Source organism: Caretta caretta, chromosome 11 (assembly GCF_965140235.1).
Source record: "Caretta caretta isolate rCarCar2 chromosome 11, rCarCar1.hap1, whole genome shotgun sequence".
NCBI classification, from domain to species: domain Eukaryota; kingdom Metazoa; phylum Chordata; order Testudines; family Cheloniidae; genus Caretta; species Caretta caretta.
Window position 1 is genome coordinate 8635151 of NC_134216.1, and position 20580 is coordinate 8655730.

Sequence of the window (20580 nt, forward strand, 5' to 3'; positions counted from 1 at the left end):
AAGGGATGCTGCAAGTTAAAATCTGGCTCAAAATGTAGGCTCTCACAAAATGGCCTCTGCAGATCTATGCAGTAGGAACTGTACTGAATGCTGTGCCTCACATTCCAAGAACCACCCTAAAGCTGTTCAATCATTTTGGAGAAAGGACAGGGAGACTTGTTCTCTAGTCTGCAGATCTGGTGTTCCAACAACTGTTGTAAAAGGCCTTACTCCCATAACTGCCCTCTTTTTTTCTTTCTGCTGTTGTTTGTATTACAATAGTTCTTAGGAGGCAACTTAGGATGGATCCCTGTTGTGCTAGGCACTGTACAAAGATGAGTAATAGACTGGCCTTACCCCGAAGAGTTTACAATCCAAATAGACAAGACAAAGGGTAGCAGAAAGGGGTGTACTTTATGTGCAGAGGGATGATTTGCAAATGTCATGGTAATTCTGTGATTTGTATGTTTGTTTGTTTGTTTGTTACTCCTTAGGGTTGGGTTTAGTTAGGAAACTCTGTGAGCAGTCTTGGAATATTAACCTCCCATTGGTTGCCCAGTTGGTTTAACTTGCATTTAAAAAAAGTTATTTGGCAAGAGTTTTTGGAAGACCAGTAATGGAATTCAGTAGATCTTGTGCAGCAAGCACTATGGGCTGCTCTACACTCAAGCTGTAAGACAACCTAAATTATGCCAGTTCATTTACGAAAGTTACGTAACTGAGGTCAACATAACTTAGGTCGACTTACAGCGGTGTCTGTACTGTGCTGTGTCAATGGGAGATGCTCTCTTGCCGACTTACCTTCCACCTCTCAGGGAGGTGGACTACAGACATCGATGGGAGAGCATTCTGCTATCGACTTAATTTGTCTTCACCAGACTCGCTAAATCGACACCGCTGTATTCATCGCAGCAGTGCCAAATTAGCCAGAAATATAGACAAGCCCTAAGTTTCATGTGAGAATATAATGTCCCCTATGGACCAGCACTCCCTTTGATGGTCTTTTGTTTGAATAGCTTTTTTTATTTTCAGAGCAGGGAAGCAAGTGGGAGAGGCCCCTCGGGGTCCTTTTTCTGGGCAAAGTCTTGTTTGTGCCACCTACTGTAATCTAATCAGAGTTTTTTCAAATGAAAAGCTTCAAATCATCACAGAAAAAATTTCTACCTGCCTAGTCACTTCTGCTCACAGATGGCTAGTCTTTCCCTACCTAACAATTGGTTATTCAAAGAGGTTTCCTCTTTGTGTGCAATTTAAGCTCTACATGTCATTTGCTCTGTTTCAGAGCATTGCGTTAAGGGTAAACTGAGATCAACCTGAAATGAACTTGCATGTGCAGTTAACTTAAGTTTCTCTTAAGTACCTTTGGGTCTATCAGAGACTCACTTATTTAGTGGTCCATACTTCACAATATACTTAGTTAGCTGTCCCCAAATCAAAGGACAGATATACCCATAAGACTAGTCCTCTACTGACCTGTCACTAAAGGAACCATCATTTGCTTATGGGAAAACATGGCTGGTAGGTACTATCCAACCCAGCAAGGGGTGACAGGATTTGTTCTCACTAGGAGATGTTTTGTGGGAATACTCCTTCAGAACAGTGCCCTTAATGCCATTCTTCACGCTGTTGGCCAGGCAAATTTCTTGGCAGATGACTTTAACTGCAAGATTCAGGACCAACGCAAGTGCTTCCTGAAGGATGCTATGTTGATTTCCCTCTCTTCTAGGGGAGGTTGACTTAAATGCTTTTCAGAATAACGTGTCTGTTTTAGAGAACACTGCTTTTCACTGATTGTTTCATGAAATGGCTCTTGCATCTGTACCCTGTATCTGATTTAGTTCCTATGACTTCATTTATCTTTTTTCTAAGGTGTTGTCATCTTGGAGTGTAAGCACCTCAGAAACCCTGTTACTGTAATAAATCAAAGAAGATTACGGTTGGAAGAGACCTCAGGAGGTCATCCAGTCCAATCCCCTGCTCAAATCAGGACCAACACCCACAAAATCATCCCAGCCAGGGCTTTGTCAAGTCGGGCCTTAAAAACCTCTCTAGGTAACCCATTCCAGTGCTTCACCACCCTCCTAGTGAAATAGTGTTTCCTGATATCCAACCTAGACCTCCTGCACTGCAACTTGAGACCATTGCTTCTTGTTCTGTCATCTGCCACCACTGAGAAAAGCCTAGCTCCATCCCCTTTAGAACCCCCCCACCCCCTTCAGGTAGTTGCAGGCTGCTATCAAATCTCCCCTCACTCTCTTCTCTTCTGTAGACTAAATAAGCCCAGTTCCCTCAGCCTCTTCTCATAAATCATGTGCTCCAGCCCCCGATCATTTTCATTGCCCTCCACTGGACGCTCTCCAATTTGTCTACATCCCTTCTGTAGTGGGGGGACCAAAACTGGATGCAATACTCCAGGTGTGGCCTTACCAGTGCCAAATAGAGGGGAACGATGACATCCCTCGATCTGCTGGCAGTGCTCCTACTAATACAGCCCAATATGTCACTGGCCTTCTTGGCAACAGGGGCGCACTGCTAACTCATATCCATACTCATTCTCATCCACTGTAACCCCTACGTCCTTTTCTGCAGAACTGCTGCCGAGCCATTTGGTCCCTAGTCTGTAGCGGTGCATGGGATTCTTCCGTCCTAAGTGCAGGACTCTGCACTTGTCCTTGTTGAACCTCATCAGATTTATTTTGTCCCAGTCCTCCAATTTGTGTAGGTTACTCTGGACCCTGTCCCTACCCTCTGGCATATCTACCTCTCCCCCCATCTTAGTGTCATCTGTGAACTTGCTGAGGGTACAATTAATCCCATCATCCAGATCAGTAATAAAGATGTTGAACAAAACCGGCCCCAGGACTGACCCCTGGGGCACTCTGCTTGATACCAGCTGCCAACTAGACATCGAGCTGTTGATCACTGCCCATTGAGCCCGACAATCTAGCCAACTTTCTGTCCACCTTATAGTCCATCTATCCAATCCATACTTTTTTAACTTGCTGGCAAGAGTACTGTGGGAGACCATATCAAAAGCTTTGCTAAAGTTAAGATATATGACATCCACCGCTTTCCCCATGTCCACCGAGCCAGTTATCTCATCATAGAAGGCACTCAGGTTGGTCAGGCATGACTTGCCCTTGGTGAATCCATGTTGAGTGTTTCTGATCATCTTCCTCTCTTCGAAGTGGTTCAAAATGGATTCCTTGCGGACATGCTCCATGATTTTGCTGGGGACCAAAGTGAGGCTGACCGGTCTGTAGTTCCCCGGGTTCTCTCTCTTCCCTTTTAAAAATATTTTAAAAATGCTTTTAGTATGTTTGTTTTTACTCTTTAACAAAGCAAAATCTGTTTGTATGATATTAGATTAGAAATTTAACGGTATTGGGGAGAAATTGCACTCATAGCACAAGAGGTTAATGCTAGACTTTGTGATAACCGTGCAGGGTGGGCGATGTGTTAGACTGCTTCAGACAAAGATCTCTTTAAGCTGTCTGCTCTAGGTGTTACTAAAACAAGATTAGTGAACCTAATTCCATAGCAAATGTTTCTTATTAAAACAGAGAATTGGAGGTTTAATTTTCTTTTAGAAAGGAGTTCAAAATCTGCTTTTGTTAATTCTTATGGCCTTAACCTAAAGAATCAAGCAAGTTTTAAAGATGGCAATCCGAAGATCTTGTCTGTAAGTACAAATGTTTCTCGTGAGAGAGGCTGCTGACATTCCCCAACACTTCAACCAAATGATAGTGGGTAGAGATTTTGAAACAAAATAAATTGCCCCAGACAAATTAAAGACGGTTGAGGAGAAAACCATTCAGGCTCCTGTCCACTAAAGGATGGCTCCCTGTCGTACAACTTGCAGTGTGCTGTGCAGTCTTTTTTTAACTGACTCTGCACATGTGCTGTCACTGTGTCTGTGGCATTGTGAATTCTGCTAAGCCTTTCAACATTAATCTGCGGTTTGGGATGGACAGTTTATTGAGGGTGTAACAAAATGATGGATTGCATTAAAAAGAGGAAACTGCAAAGCAAACAATGTTTGCTGTCTTCTTTGGGAGTAGTTTTCTGCAGAAAGAGCAATGTTCGCACTTTTGTATGTGTTTTTGGTGGTCTAAGCCCTGTGAGGAAGGACCCAGTATTCATATTTGGCTATAAAGAGCCATACATACACTGGTTCCTAATAATTAGCTTTCTTAAGTAACATGCACATAATTGTGTGGGCAGATATATGCACTGTGCAAATGTCTGTGGCAATAAATACATGGATTTTGATTGTAAATAACCAGTTACTCATCTTACTGGCCACTTGTAATCACCCAGTTTACATGCACAGAGTAGGAATCCAATTCTTAAAAGCCTGAGTGTCTTGCTTGAGATGGGCAAGCAAGGACAGTAGGGGTTTAGTTATAGATCTCTATTTATGAAGCTTTAATATGATGTATCTTCCTGGCTCATGCTGCCCTGACTTGAAGCTGCATGTACTGGATTTTGGAGTGTGCATCAGATATGTTGAGAGGATGTATGAAATCCAAAACCTTATTTGACACTTTTCTTAGCATAAATTGCTAAGTTCATTGAGCATACATTTTAATGAACCCTGCTCTTACATGATTGAGCATTAAATTTTCATTTAATATTTAAGCAGGGTTGTATTTTTAGTTTTGTGCGGAGAAGAACTCTTCTCTAATGCTGAGCAACTTAAAAAAATGTATATTCCTATAAGGACATAATGTGTGGTACCTTACTGCAGAAATAGCACAAGTGCACTGGCATTTGTCAGTCTCTCGTGTTAGTGATTGTATGTTAAAACTCTGATTAAAAATGAGGCTTTTTTTCTTTAATAAAAGCCACCTTCCTTTCTAGTATCCCGTATTTATCGAAACCCTAATTAACTCCTGTAATTAGGCAAAAGGGAATTCTTTAAGACTACTTCTGTTTGAGTACTTTCAAATAAAGGCCATTGTTTACTGCCCATTCTTTCCTGTTTTCTAGCACACATTGTACAGCTAGCTTCTTTCTTCCTCATATCTAATGTAGGTATATGTAAAAACATCTAAACAAGCCACCACATAATATAAATCCTTTCCCCTACACAAGCCATACAAATGTGGTGTGTAAGAGATTTTCTTCGCATTTGTGACCCTAAGAACTCCTCAGTGCCAACTGGCAAAAAGTTCACTGTTCTGTAACAGTAGCTCCTGGCAGGTGACAAACTCACAACACCCAATACATTTCTTTCATAGTATTTATCCAAAGAGGGTCAAGTGTGAGCTCTAATAAAAGCTTATGTCATACTGATCCTCATGATCATTGTGAGATGCATGTACGGATAACATTTAAGGAGCTGTGTGATTGATATATATAGGAAAGTATGTTTTAAAGTCTGAATCAAAGCAGAGTTGACAAGGAGGTTTTGACCAGATAAAGGATGTATATTCAGCTGTCTGCCTTGGTTCACATGTAAAATAAGCATTGTAAGCCTATTTGCATATGATGTCAGCATGAAGATATGAAGTCAGCAGCTATGTTCCCTGTAAGCTGCGCGGCTGTGCAGCAGCCTATTTAGCACTGCGCAGACACTCAGGGAACCTGCCTGGCTGGGAACTACCGGGGAAGGGGCGGCCCAAACCCAGCCATGGCCTGGACCTGCCGCAGCCAGGGCGCCCCTCCCTCAGCCTGAATCCAGCCCTGACCTGGACCTGCCACAGCCAGGGGAAGATGCGCCTCTCCCAGGGCCCCAACCCTGGAGCTGCTGCTGTGGGAGAGGCACCCCTTCTCCCCTTCCCCTCTCCCTGCACGCCCCCCCAAGCCCAGGTGCTGCTGCAGAGAGAGAGAGCTGGGGGGAAGTCCTCTCTCCCCATATCAGCCCTGGGGCAGCCTGCTCCCCAAACCCCTCATCCCTGGCCCCACCCCCAGAGCCTGCACCCCAGCCCTGAGCCCCTCATTCCCAGCCCCACCCCGGAGCCTGAACCCCTCGGCCTCATTCCCACCACATGAATTTTGTTATGTGCACTAATATAAAGGTGATGTGTCACATCACCTCTACATTGGTGCACATAACTAAATTAATTACGCCTCTGTGTGTGGGAAAAGTAGAGGGAACGCTGGTCATCACATTGTGGAATAAACTGGGGCAGGGGGTCTCCTTGACCCTAGGGACAAAACAACTAACTCTGGGGATACAATGTGGCAAAAGAACACCTCTCTATGCTTCACTGAGGAAGCAAAAAGAATTTCATGAATGCAGTAAGAGGGATCCCAGCCTTGTTGGTTGGAGACTCTGGGTGATTGCTTTAGGCAAGAAACTATTTTAGACAAAGTTTTTAGCATGTTAAAGTTTTAGATTCTGGGAAACACTTTATACTTTTTTTGGTTTATATGTAAGAATTTGTTCCTATCATTATCCTTATTCACAATCTCTTAAATCTTAGTTTTTGATGACGATCTTACGATTGTTTTCACTATAAATATATCTCAGTGCTGTGATGTTATATTGGAGCTAATCTTCAGTTGACTCAAACAAGCTGGTGTATGCACTGTTCCTTTTGGGACAGCTTACCTTGTAATTTCTGAGAGTGATCAATGGTTAAGGTCTTGACACTGCAGGGGAATGTTTCAAGGCAGCTCAGGGATTGGGGTGCACCTGTTGTTGTCCTGCAAGGCAAAATAAGGGCTGGCAGAGCACAGAGGAGATTGTGTAGGTAGCAAACAGACTGCTGCTGTTGGGAGCTGACACCAAGTGAAACACAAGCAGATTTTCCTTTCGTTGGAGGCAAGGGAGTAAAAAGTCCTGAGTACCCCCAAGGAAATGTCAACGTTTTCATGCAGAGCTGAGCCACTGTTAGCTACTGTGTCCTCCATCAGCTTCTTCTGTTAGTCAATGGCTGTTGATTCCAAATAGCTGTGAATTCACTGACTGTGTCTCAAAATGCCCTGTGTACAGGGTAGGAGGGAGACCAGAAGAGCATGATGGGATAGTAAGTGCCTTGATTCACTTGACTACATCTTCTCTCCCCCTGAGTCCTGTCTTTGCTGAGTCCTGGGCCTTCCACAAGTTCAGGGGTCTGGCTGTTTGTAAAGATATGCTATTCTGTTTTGAACATGTTGCTGTAAAGACTATGAAAGGAAAATGGTGATGTTGCAGGGTGTCTTCTGCTGGTGAATGGAAACTAAGATGTTTCCCCTAGAACAGACTTCTCTTCCAGTGACTTCATTTCTGTTGTACCAAACAATACCATAACAATACAATGAATAGGATGTTAGTGGAATACACAGTATGGAGTCACTACAAGCTGTCCCATTCTAAAGTGAATATAGAGGTGTCTTCAAGACACTACATGTTGTACAGTTTTATAAGGGAACTGATCTACAAACTAATTTTTTAATTAAAAGCAAGACTTATTGTCAGTTTCTTAAACAACGTACAGACAGTTGGCTTTATAGCATGGAATAATGTACCCCTTCTTCTAAGTTTAGAGTTTTTCAGTCTGTCCAGCAATTTAATCACATAGCAGGACATCCCTGAGTGTATTTTATAACAATGAAAATGCCTTGAAATTTAACAATTAATCTAGATTTCTTATTGCATGAACATAAAGTTTAATAGTCTGTCCCTTTAAATGCTGTTTTGCTGCATGCTGGTCTTATTAGAACTCATTATTCTACAGTCTTGAATATGCCATTCTGAAATTGTTTGGTTAGCGACTTTTATCTGGTTGGAGATTTGTCCCATTTCTTACAAAAGCAGTGTTTCCAAACTTCTCGGAATGAAGTTGGCTACACCAGCCTCATTTTGGTGGAGCTACTTTCTGTTGAAATCTCCCTTCTCTGTTAATATTCTTTTCTCCTTCCCTTCTTCCATGGTGTGGCATTGCTTATGTCTTTTGACTTAGGGCCTGGTCCTGCAGCCACTACTCAGTGTGTGATTTCGTTGACTTCAAGGATCAAGCCCTTAATTTTAAAGTCCTCATGATAAGGACCCTATTGTCCTTGTATATCTGTATTGCACTGTATATGTCTATTGGACCATGTAAATATTTATTCCATTAACCTGTGGTTCCTAGTTTGGGAGCAGCTTATTCATCCTGGACTCTAAATCAGCATGTTCCTGTCTCCCAAATGGTTCAAAAGTAGAGTCTATCAGAACTGTGATTCTGTCAGCAGACTTATGAGATTCTTACCTCCACAGACTGACAGCCAATGCCAGAAATATCTAGGATTTTCTCTGAGCTGTATCTGCACGCTAACATTGAGCCTACCATCAGGTCCCTGCATTTTCATGAAGTTGATGATGTTGGTTACATCCTGTTTAAGAAAATGTAGCCACTAAACTTTATCTCTTCTCCTCCACCTCCCCTCCTTCCCCCCTTCTGGCAACATCTGAGTCAGGAGATAGTGGGGCTTAATTTCTTCCCTTCCTTCCAGCTAGTCTGTGATAGAATAGGATTAATTGAAAGAACATCTGTCACAAGTGAAAGTCCTAAACGTCCAGTTTGCACTACACACAATATGTACTTTGCTTGTAGTTTTGTGTCTAGGGGGTAACTTTTTCCATGTTCAAGTATGGAGGTTTGTTATGGGTTTATTTTAGCCAACCACTTTAGAGGAGGAATGGAAATTGTGATTGACACTTCCTCCTTGGGCTTACAAGAGAGACCTGGGAATGAAGAACTAGACTTGCAACATCAAAGAAGGAAAGAGATTGTCAAAAAGAAAAGGCAGAACTACATAAAACAAATAGTGTTATGTCATAACTAATAGAGATGTTCAGTTAAATGTATTTTTCTGTCTTGTCTGCCAAGACTTGCTATTGATCTTTGTCTGCTTTCAATTTGTCTGTAGGCAATAACAGCAAAAGTAATCCCATTATTTTTAAGGAGATCTAAGGCATAACACTACTGTCAGATTTTAGGTTTTAAGGAGCAAAACATTGAAAAGAAATATTTTAGGAAGGTGTTAATAATGTCATAATGGTATCTTTATAGTTTATTTTAAGCATGATCTTGACCATTCTTCTACCTTTTAGGTGGAAGGGGAAGAGGCAGAAGTCTCCTCTCCACAGAAAATTTCTCATTTGTAGTCCCTGTCCAGAAGATAAGTTTTTTTTGATTAAACTCTTGTGAATTGAGACTTAATCACCACTTCTTGAAAGTTGTTCTTTTCAGACTTCAAGTTTATTTGTTATCAACAGGCCTATAATACTGGTTCCTATTTCTAACAACGCGAACAATAAATGGCAAGAAAACATGCAAACTGGTTCAGCCATACCATGTGCAGACTCTTCCAATGTGATTTTTTTTTTTGATTGCTAGAGGTGTTTAACAGTTTTTTTCTCTAACACCAAGGATACTGTTATATTCCATGTACAGACTTACAAAAGATTGTATACTTCACCTATGTGACTACTTCTGTCTTTTTTTCCTGCAGCTCTTAAATTAGCTGTTTGTTGGCACTTGACAACTGTAGATAACCAAGACGATGGCTGCCAGCAAGAACAAGAACCAGAGTTCTATGGCCCTGCACAAAGTAATCATGGTTGGCAGTGGAGGCGTGGGCAAATCAGCACTTACACTTCAGTTCATGTATGATGAGGTAAGAAGAGTTAGCACAGATTGCTTATTACGCTCCATGAATAATTGACAGTCATTCTGCTGGATTTTCCTTGTGCAATCAGTAAAATTATTCTAAAGATGTTTCAGTCCACCACATTGTCTCAAGTGTTGTTGGTGCAGTTAAACTGTGAGGTTTTTTGAGACAAGTTACGATTCAAGTAGAAGTAAACACTCTTATCTATTTTTGAGGCAGATGTTGATGAAGAAACAATGCAAAGAAGATTGCAGGCTTCCTTTATGCTAATTCTTTAGTACTAATATACTGGGCTCAAGCCTGCTTTCAGTTTGCAGATGCATGTCTTGTAAATCAGTTTAAGTTCTGTAGCTAATTTTGCAAGGTCTACTCAGGGAGGCATGTGCATCTGTTAAACGGCAGGATCACAACTTCAATGAATAGGTGAAAAATGCAATCTCTAGTTCTGTTTTAAATAGCCTATGCCCCTACTCTAGTCACTCTGACAACTGTTTGTGATAATAAGTCATTACAAAGGAAAAAAACACACTAAAATACACCCAACTAAAAAACCCCAAGAGGTATATCAATGGATGGTCTTTGGAGTCTGTCCTAAAGATCAACAAATGTGGACTATTTTTTACCAAGTTGGCGGAGTAAGTTCCAGAATCAAGCTGCTCTCATAGTAAACATTCTGGTGGCAACTCTTTCTCTTTCTTAATGTGTAGGGACCCCTGCTGGAGCACCTAGACCACAGTTGGTACAAAGATGTGCCTGGAACAGCATGGTTGCCTGGCGCTGAGTATCTGTGTCACTTATGTTTGTGTAGGTCGGAACCAGTACCGTAAACCTCACCTAGAATTCATTAGCTGTTTAGTGTAGATTATAGAGCACTGGTGTATGTACTCAAAACAATATGCATCACTTAACAGTTAAGCTACTGTGTTCTGCACCTGCTTCAGCTTCTGAATTGATTTAAGGTGTATCTCCATGCAGAGGGCAGTTCAGCATTCTGAGGTGACAAAGACAATAACAGTACCAAGTTCTACATCTGAGAGAGAAGGTCAGAACCTCTCTCTCTCATAGTTAAAAAATACTAAAGCCATAAAACTGGCATGAAATAGTTGACAATGATTAAAATAAAAAGGTCTTTCAGGAGTATATATACATCGTACAATGGCCATTAAAAGTGGAGAGGAATGTGCTGAAGCAAATATCCAAAGGGAGGAGTGCCACATCTGAAAAAGTCAGGGGTACTGTAGATTATTATTATGATTTCCCCCTTCTTATGTTCCTCAGTTTGTAGAAGACTATGAACCTACGAAGGCTGACAGTTATAGAAAGAAAGTAGTTCTGGATGGGGATGAATTCCAGATAGACATTCTGGATACAGCGGGACAGGAGGATTATGCAGCTATTCGAGACAACTACTTCCGCAGTGGGGAGGGATTTCTCCTTGTCTTCTCAATAACCGAATACGAATCCTTTACAGCAACAGCAGAGTTAAGGTAAGCAGTGTAGTTGGATGGAGGGGGGAAAAAAGATTCAATTCCGGAAGCTGCTTTTTGATATTTTGCGTGTATTTACATAGATCTGAGTAGGTTTGATAACATGAATATGGAATTGTGTTTGTGTGTTTTGTAGCTCAGTAATGGGTAAAGGATAAAAAGGTAAACTTACTGCTCCTGAGTTGCATAAGCAAACAGAACATTGAGTGTAAGACATCAGAAATCTTGTATCTGAGCTAACCCATTTTCCCTATTTAACTTCAGTTTATATATTAGGACAGTAAGCAACTCTTCACAATTCTTTAATTTTGGTTTGTATAATGCTCATTTTTCCCTGCCAAGTAGCTTGAAAATGTTTTTCTTTTGTCTTCTGTACTAGTTCAGATACTTGTGCAAGTTTTTCACAGCTAGCAGATGGTTCAGTCTCTATTTGCCACTCTCTTCCCCATTTCCCACATACACACACTACAAAGGAGGTATAGCCATCTCTGATTTCAGTTGTATCCCGAAGGCACGCTGCTGAAAGGAAAGCAAAACAGGCCTAGTAGTCCTTGCACATGTCCCAGCGCCCTGTCTGGGATGATTTAGTTGGGGATTGGTCCTGCTTTGAGCAGGGGTTTGGACTAGATGACCTCCTGAGGTCCCTTCCAACTTTGATATTCTATGATTGTAACAGCTTGCATGAAATGCCAGTGGCCTTGTCAAGAGGTTGAGCTGGGTCCCATGCTGGGATAGGCTCGCTCAGAGGCATTGGTGCCTGGCACTTTTTCCACAAACTGTAGTGCTGTAGACTCTGAAGAAGGGGCTTTCCTTGAGGAGTCCATCCAAGGCAAGAGGTCAGCCATAGTATCATTCCCAGGAAGAACTCTTCATGCCCCTTTCAAGCATTTTTTCCATTCTTCCTTCAAACAACACTCCTTCAGACTCTTAACTCTCTCACCCCCATGCATCCATGGTAGCCCTCCTAACTCCTCCCTATCCACTGTCTCTGGTTTTTGGTACTTGTCTCTCCCTCTCCAAACAATCAGCTACTCTTATCCTTCAGTGTTCAAGTCATAGACTAAGAGGGATGCATAAGATGTCAATCTGCTTGTTTTCTTGCCCTGGCTTGCTTGCAAGTCCATTAACAAGCAGTAAATTCAAGCAAGTTCCTCTGATCCATGGACCTGCAAAATATACATAAACATTGACACTCTGTACCTCAAAATGTATTCACCACTGTGATATGATTATGATATGTTTTGAACAATGCATGCCTTGTGAGGTATCATTTAAGAAGTCTTGATCTATTGAACATTAATATCCTGTTGAATTATATGCACTATCATTGTATGTGAAGTTATGAAATATTACTATATATTTGTTACTGAAATATGTGGTAAGTGGGAAACACCCACAGCCAGCCATTCAGTGGCAACAACAGAGCAACTAACGCTGACAAAACAGATTTACATTAAGATTGGCTAGACAGGCATTGATGGCCCATTAAGGAGAATCCAACTCTCCCAGTGGCCCTCTCAGAGACTCCTCAGAGGGCACTTACACAATGGAGGCAGCCTTACCCCTGTGACACAACAAGGATCTTTCTAGCAGCTGGAAGAAAGTATAAAAGAGGGACAGTGACCTCACCACGTGGTCTCTCTCCTCCCCATGTCAACACCTGGAAGATCATTTGGAAGACACAGACTGTGAACTGGGGAGATCGGTCCTAGGCTGAGAAGAGGATTCAGGCTGTGTATTAAGAACTGTAAACTGCCTGGAACATCTTGTGGGTTGAGAAAAACTGTTTGATTCAGATCTTAGGCTATGTTTACACCGACATTTTAAAGTGCAAAATGTCCCTTTTTTGTGCTAAAACTGTGGAAGCCTCTACACTTGTAAATGACTTTTTGCGGTGAAACTCAGAAGTTTTACCGCAAAAGAAAGCCACCTTCACGAGAGGCATGCAGTTCTTTCCGCTGTTCTTTTTGCACTGTTGTGAAAGTGAAGACACCTTCTACCTGTGTAAACACCTTTTGGCCTCCAGAGGATATCCCACAGTTCCAAAAGTAACCACTCCGGCTAGCATCTCCACAACTGTGACGCCAGGTAAATGGCTGTCCGCCCTTCCCCCCGTAAACCCCTGGAAGTTTGAAACTCCCTTTCCCTTTGCTTGTAGATGTGATGGGGAAAGTAGCCAGATAGCAGGGGATTTAAAAAAAAAAATGCCGCAAAAGAAACAGGGAAGTAATGGGGCTGCTGGGACATGAAGTAGTGCATCACGGGGCACTGAGCAGGGACCCAGAATGCCTTCTGCTCACCCTTCCCACAAGACCTGTCGAGAGAGCTGCACTGTGGGGTAGCTGCCCTGCAGCACTGCTCTCATCGGTGATGGAAGTGCTGCTATTGTAAACACTGTCTCTGACGCCTGAGGAATTGAGTACCCAAACCACCACTTTTCTTTCACCGGTTCCCTATCACCGGTGAAACTTACAGTGCAAAAACTCTGCAGGTATAGACATACCCTTACTCAGTCTGATAAATTTAGGATTTAGAATGCAATTTTATTTTTATTTCTTATGTAACCAATTTTGACCTCTGTGCCTAACACTTATTATCACTTAAAATCAATCTGTAGTTAATACACTTATTTTAATCTTTTATCCTTACCGGTGAGTTTGTCTAAGCTTCTTGTCTAAACTGCTCAGATTACAAAGGCTGGGTGCATGTTCACTATTCTTTGATGAAGTGGTGAACTAATTAATGAGCTTGTATTGCTCAAGAGAACATCTTGAGCAGTGCAAGATGGTACATTACTTGAGTGCAAGAACATAGAATGGCCATACTGGGTCAAACCAAAGATCCATCTAGCCCAGTATCCTGTCTTCCGACAGTGGCCAATGCCACGTGCCCCAGAGGGAATGAACAGAACAGGTAATCATCAAGTGATCCATTGCCTGTTGCCCACTCCCAGCTTCTGACAAACAGATTGGAGGGAATTGGCTAGAATCTTCCTGTATATTATTCATGAGTGGCTTAGAGAGCATTCATGCAACTCAGCTGGGTGTGTGTAGGCCCTCTTTCTACTACATCTGCCTATCCTATTAACAGTCTACAGATACTCATCTTTGACCGTTTATGTGCCACAGTAATTACACAGTTAAGCTTCATTCTGACACTTCATTTTACTCTGAAAATTCTCACTGTCTTGATCTAAAGTCCTGTTAATAGGTCATTTTGTTTCAACTAGTGTCCATCATCCCTGAATCACTCATGGTCCAAGCATCCAGCCAAAGTAATCACTCCACCCCTGGAGTGCTGAGTTGAGAAGAGGGCACCCAGACCATACCATAGATCTGTGAACTTTCTTGTGTTCCCACCCTGGGGTGTGCTGTGCAGGCCCAGAAGATCACATCAAAGAGGAGGCCATGATTATTGAACATGTCCATGGACAGTCCAGTTCAGCTGTTATCAACAGTATTAATGACAATACAGTAGGATTTACCCTTACAGCCTGACAGTTGTGTGCATGAGCCTGAAGAAGAGGTCTGGCAGAGAAAGATACCAGCTATATTATAATCTTGGCAATAATTAGTTTCACGAGAGTACTTGAAGACTTGGACAGCCTTCTCTCTTGGGTGGATAAGGGAAAGGTAGACTTTTGGCCCTAGTATCCTGGAATATTTTCAGGCTGGGCTAACTGTACCAACTAAACCAAAGTCACAGAATTCAGAGAAAAGGTAAATTCAATACCTAATCGGATACTGAGGTTTTTGAAAGCCATGGAGATCTGAGCCCATGAGGGCAACACCATCTTCTGCCCTTGTTCCTGCTTGGGACTTCGATCTTGGTGTTCAGTACTCTTGCACCCCTTCCAGCTGAGCCTAGGAGAGGGATTATGTTCCATTATTATTATTACAGAATTTGTTTTTCATCACAAAATGATTGGCCAGAAGGCTTGAAGAGCGAAAGGTGCTCTTAGAGAGAGAGCTTTATATGATTTTCCATAAGGATGAAGTTTGTTCTTAAGAACCTTTCCAGATGTCACTCCAAGGATGATATCTGTTTTCCATTGTAGAATGGAAAGTTGCCCTGCCCACTTTCTGTCCAGTCCCCAGAAACTGCAAAGGAGCATAGATCTAGTTGCTTGGATGCCTACATGGCACTAGGAGCTCACCTAAAAAGAGTGGCAAAACTTGGCTTTTAGAGACTGTTCCTCATATGCTAAGGACCAAGAAAAAGCCAAGCAGATTCCAAAATGGGATAAAGAATTCATTTGGGGCCGAAGAAGCTCTTGAGAAATGGAAAGCATGTTTGACCCAGTGGATTCATTGGGGGTTGGGTTCGGGTGGAAAGAAGGAATGGGAATATTTGGATCTAAGTTGTTGGCTAATGTTCATGAACAAAAGTGGTCCACCAAGTCGTCTTCTCAACGAGCAGATGAACGACTAAGATGGGCGATCTCTATCTGAAACACAAGCATCTGGCCTGGTGTAGATCATCTGAGAGTGGCTGCAAATCCCAAAATGTTCCTATTTAACATAGATAATTTTGTCTTGTGTAGCAACATACTGTATGGCAAAATCTTTTAGTCTTTGCATAAGAAACACTGATGCCAGCATTGCTTTAAGGTGTGTGGACCCGTTATTTCTTCTGAGGCTTGCAGAAGTTGGAGTGTCACTTAAATATTCCTAACTGAGAAGGAAAACAAAAAGTCTGTTTTCTAGTTTGGAGCTAGTAATTTACGCTTCTTGGTCTGAAACCTTGACAGTGCTCCTTGGTAAATTTTTGCTAGAGAATTGGTCAGTTCATTTTTTCTTGTTGGTAAAAATGATCTTTTAAATGCTTCAGCTGTTAGTATTTTTGCTTCGCCTTTAAAATGCCTGTGGTATATTTTGATATTGATCTGACCTTTGTCTTCCATTGGAACATCACCTCCAGAGTTTCTCTCTCTTTTATTGAACATCTTCAATTTATAGTCTTAACACCAGATATTTTGAAATGACAAAAGCTTTGATTGCTGAGCCAGGAAAGAGAACAGAATCTTATTTTTTGGTTCTCTCAAATAGTTGCTTAAAAATAACTGCCTACAGCTCAAAGTGGTATTTCTGCAGCAAATAAGACAGCTGAAAACCAATACTTATATTGTGTATAATAAAAAAGCCTTGTGGATAACAATATTAACAATCTGTAATGGGAATTGTGAACATATATGCAATAAAGTACCAATAACTTGGAATATAATACAGGACCCTTTGATTCTTAACAATGAATAAAAATATTTGAGAACTACAGAAATACTGAATCTGCTCTCTGAGGTCAGGTCTACACTAGAAACTTACACTGGTGTAACATCTACACCTTGCTCAGGGGCTTAAAAAAAATCCACACCCCTGAGCAACATAGTTACTCTGATCTAACCCCTGGTGTAGACAGCACTATATCAACAGGAGAGCTTGTCCTGTTGACATAGCTACTGCCTCTTGCAGAGGTGGATTAACTACCCCAACAGGAGAAGCTCTCCCATTGGCATATTGGTGTCTTCACTAAAGCAGTGCAGCTGCGCCATTGTACATGTAGACAAGCCCTGAATAAAACCTCAAATGTAGCCCCTCACAAAGCGTGCCATCCTACTGTGATTTTTTTTGCAGTTGTTGCATCAACAGTCCAGTATAAAGAAATAAATCAAAACACTAGCCCTGCATCCAGTTAGTAGTAAAACTCTTGTGCATTCTGATGACAAACAAGGAAATTTGACTTCCTCATCAACCTATGATAAAAATGGGGCTCTTTGTTCTTTTTTTTTTTTGTTTGTTTAATCTGTCCTTTCCCCTGTGTTTCCTGGGGAAAGAGAAATGGATGCTTTAAACTTGGAATTAATCCATATTCAGGAGAACCTACAACCCCGTACCCTCCTGCTTTTCAAGTTAGAAGGAAGATGCCCAGCAATGAGATGGATACCTTGAGGGAACTTAAAGGATTCATCTATCCAGACAGCATTCAGCGTTGTTGGAATTCTGCTTCAGGGAAGTCTCCAAGTGGAGTTGCTGTCATTCAGATTTGCTTATGGTCCTTTCTTTAATGAGCTCTGAGGCAGGAAAGACAATTGGTTCTTTTTTTCTGTTACAGCTCTTTCCAGTTGTTCCTTGTACTTGCTCCATGACCCAGCACTTTGGGAACATTATTCAGGCAGTGCGTTAGGGGATAGGTAAAATTTTGACAAGCTCCTTAGGTGCAACAGAGAGAGACCTCCCCATCCGACTGAAGATTCTGCAGTTTTGGAGGAGATGCATCCAGGCTTCGTCTCAGCCAGAGAAAGGGCTGCTTTATTGTGGAGTCTTGGGGATAGAATTACGGGTAAACAACAGGGTTGGAGATAAGAGACAAGACCCAGAGATAACATGTTCTATCAAATGTGATCGGGAAACCCATTAATTTCAATAGGAGTTGAATAAGGCAGATTATGAATTTAGCTAATGGTAGTGTGTGTTTGGGCTGGTAACTGAAAGATTCTGATACCTCCCTGTGCCCGCAAGGGCTGGGGGGGGAAGATACCTGCAAAAGGAGGACACTCAGGCCTAAGAATAGTAAACTATGCTTTATTGAAGTAAGGAAGAACTTGCGCTCTAATCTGTGCGGGGAGCCCCTAGGACGTGCGGAGGGGCTGCAGGGGACTCTGGTCGTTCAGGACAGCTGACCAGGCAGGACTCCGCCAGGGGGGAGTCCTCTGCGGCGCTATATTCTCCGCGCTTATCTCGGGGTTACATGGGGTCAACAGCTGGCTACATTCTTATATGTACGATTTATGCTTATTATATAAACTGTCTCGTTTACAGGCAAAATATGCTGAGCTATGCTACAATGTCTTTTGGCAGGGTCTGTCGGACAAAATTCATTTAAACTGCCTGCATCCTCCGCTTACATCCAGTCACATCAGTCCACCACTTAGCTCCTCGCCAATCTTCCGCAACCTTGCCCTACACTCCCTCAATTTGAAAATATGGGAGTTTTCCCCTTTCACCATTGAAAAGAAGGATTACCTACCCATCTCATTGGACAAAACACTAATTTAAATCTTAAACTGACAACCACTTCTTTAATCTTTTGAGTTTTTGAAAATTGTATAGAAAAGCACTGACATGACAAAATTCATGTAAATGATTATTAGATTTTCTGTGATCAGATTCTTTATCATAGCTGTATTTCAAGTCAGGCTAGAAATCCTGCTGATATTCAGATTTTGATAGTTAATATGTATATTTGCTGTTTTGTCATTTTACCTGCCTGTGCGACTCTGAAAAGCTAACTGTTAGTATCTTGTGATTCTAATAGCTGGTTGTGTTCAAGTGCATAATTTTTCAGTTTTGTATAACGTGCACTTGAAGTGACCTTAATTGGAGCATCTGTTAAATACAATCAGCTATTAATGGGAAATAAACTGCAAGCAGCTACTTGTACTAGCTTCTCTGCCTAATCTTGATAGATGAGATATTGTATTAATTTGATTGCATGAAAAAACACAGTTGTGGGTGTTCATTATATATTGCTTCATCACATAATGAAAAGATATGAAAAATGAGCTAAAAAGAACTGTACACTTCATTTCTTAGAAGAATAAAGAAACTACAAGTTGACTCCAGCATATGCTGCTAACACAAGGTTTCCTAGTTTTGGCGGGAACTCATAACTTTCACTAGCTTCCTCGATGTTTAGACAATACCTTTGAAAATTATGCTGCTTGCTATTGTCTTAAACTCTTATTTTTATTGATTAAAAAGGTTGTTTTTCTTAAAGTAAATCAACTTGAAGGGGTAATAAAAGATGCCTTCAGTTATCGAACTGTAACCTTCCCAACTTATTTCATTGAGCCTTAAAGTGCTCTAGTCAGTCTTTTAGTAGAAGCAAACATACTTCCTTGTGGAGGAAGGGACATCTTTGTGGTTAGGTCACAGGTCCTGGAGCCAGGGAGCAGGGTTTTGCTTTGTGTCAATGTGACCTTCCACAAATCTTTGAACTTTTCCCTCCCTCTGTTTTCCCTTCTGTAAAATGGAGATACTACTCCCCAATTTAGAGGGATATGTACCTATTTATAAAGCCCTCTGAGATCCTCCAGAGGAAGGTGCTATAGAAATGTAAAATGGTATGTTTTTTTCTTAAGTTTAATTTATTTTCCATTTGTGGAGTATGGATAAATAAAAATATACATTAGATGTCTGACAGATCTTATTAATACTATCACAGCTTTTCTGTTTAGCACTTGTCTGTACAGAGACAGTGCACGGCAAGCTTGGGTGTAAATCTGCAGCGCTCTAGTCTGCTGCGCACTGAGTTGCTGTGTGGAAGAGCCCTTAGATTTATCAACCAAATGAGTTTATCACCATAAATATTTATCAACCATAAATATATGCTACAAGACTTTTGTTTCAAAAGCCATTTGTACTCCACTATAGAAGCTCTCCTTTACTGGAGTCAGATGAAGAAACAGATATGGTGTTCAGCCACACACTGCAAAATGTAACCTTTTCCAAGTGTTGCTTCCTATGCATATTCCACATGTGGGGGTACACATGTGCACCATGAAACTTGAGCCTGGGAATTCTTGCAAATAGTGTCCATTGGTCCACTCCTGTGCTCTGGATCTCCTTGTGCTCATTACCGAGCGTATGTAAGGAGGTGCGGACTGACTGCCTCTCCAGTTCCTTCTTGCCATCGCATGTGCTGAGTCGGAATCCTCTGTGTCTGGAGTTATCCATGTATTGTTTTCATCTCTGTAAATATAATTGTATATAGTTTTAGTGTTTCATAGTGTTTTTATAGCATCTGCAGAGTTAGCTTAGTTTCTCCACCCCAGGGACCATCTCTGTCCACAATGACTGCCTAGAATCCCAGGATTTAAACACTGCATCTCCTGTCCTCACTCCTTCTCAGTCAACAATGACACCAGTGCTGCCTTTACTGCCTTGGGGGGTGCATATCCCTGCAAAGTGCAATATTTGTCACTCCTTCTCACCCCAGACCCAAGAGGGATGAGAGCTCTGACTAAGAAAATACATCATGGAGAAAGCCGGGAGACCCTCTTGTATACTGGCCGCAATCCTCTAGCAGCATGTCTGTGAGCACAAGCTCTGGAGCGGAGGCCAGAGGAGACAAAGACCCATTACCTCTGGCTTCTCTTGAGAGAAAGGAACACTCTCATAGACACACAAACTGATTCCCCTTTAAGTCTGCTTCCAAGAGAAGGTTTCCCCCTCTGATGCCGTCCAAGTTGGGTGAGTCTTCACATACAAGCTCCAAGGACTTAGGTCTGTCTAACCCTCCTGACCACAGAAAGAAAGCAGAGAGCATGTAGGAGCAAAGCTCCAACAGTTCTGGCCCCCATACTAACACCAGTGCTGACTAGGATTTCTAGCAAGGCAAAGGATCAGCATCCACCATTGCCAGCCAAAAGCTCCAGGAAGGACACTCTCTAATGATACTGACCTGGCCCCATAAGGATCTGCAAGGATCTGCCAACAACTAAGTTATTGTGGCACAGAATCTGGCATAACCA

General features: G+C 41.8%; 1 protein-coding gene across 3 annotated transcripts in view; it reads left to right on the forward strand.

Moving 5' to 3' along the window:
* RALB (RAS like proto-oncogene B) overlaps positions 1-20580 on the forward strand; it is a 78812-nt gene that overhangs the window by 46247 nt on the left and 11985 nt on the right. For all 3 annotated transcript variants that reach the window (XM_048869722.2, XM_048869723.2, XM_048869721.2), the window contains exons 2-3: positions 9406-9570; positions 10843-11051. In XM_048869722.2, coding sequence (XP_048725679.1) covers positions 9457-9570; positions 10843-11051 — 323 coding nt within the window. In that variant the 5' untranslated portion in view covers positions 9406-9456. The remainder of the gene's footprint in view (positions 1-9405; positions 9571-10842; positions 11052-20580) is intronic.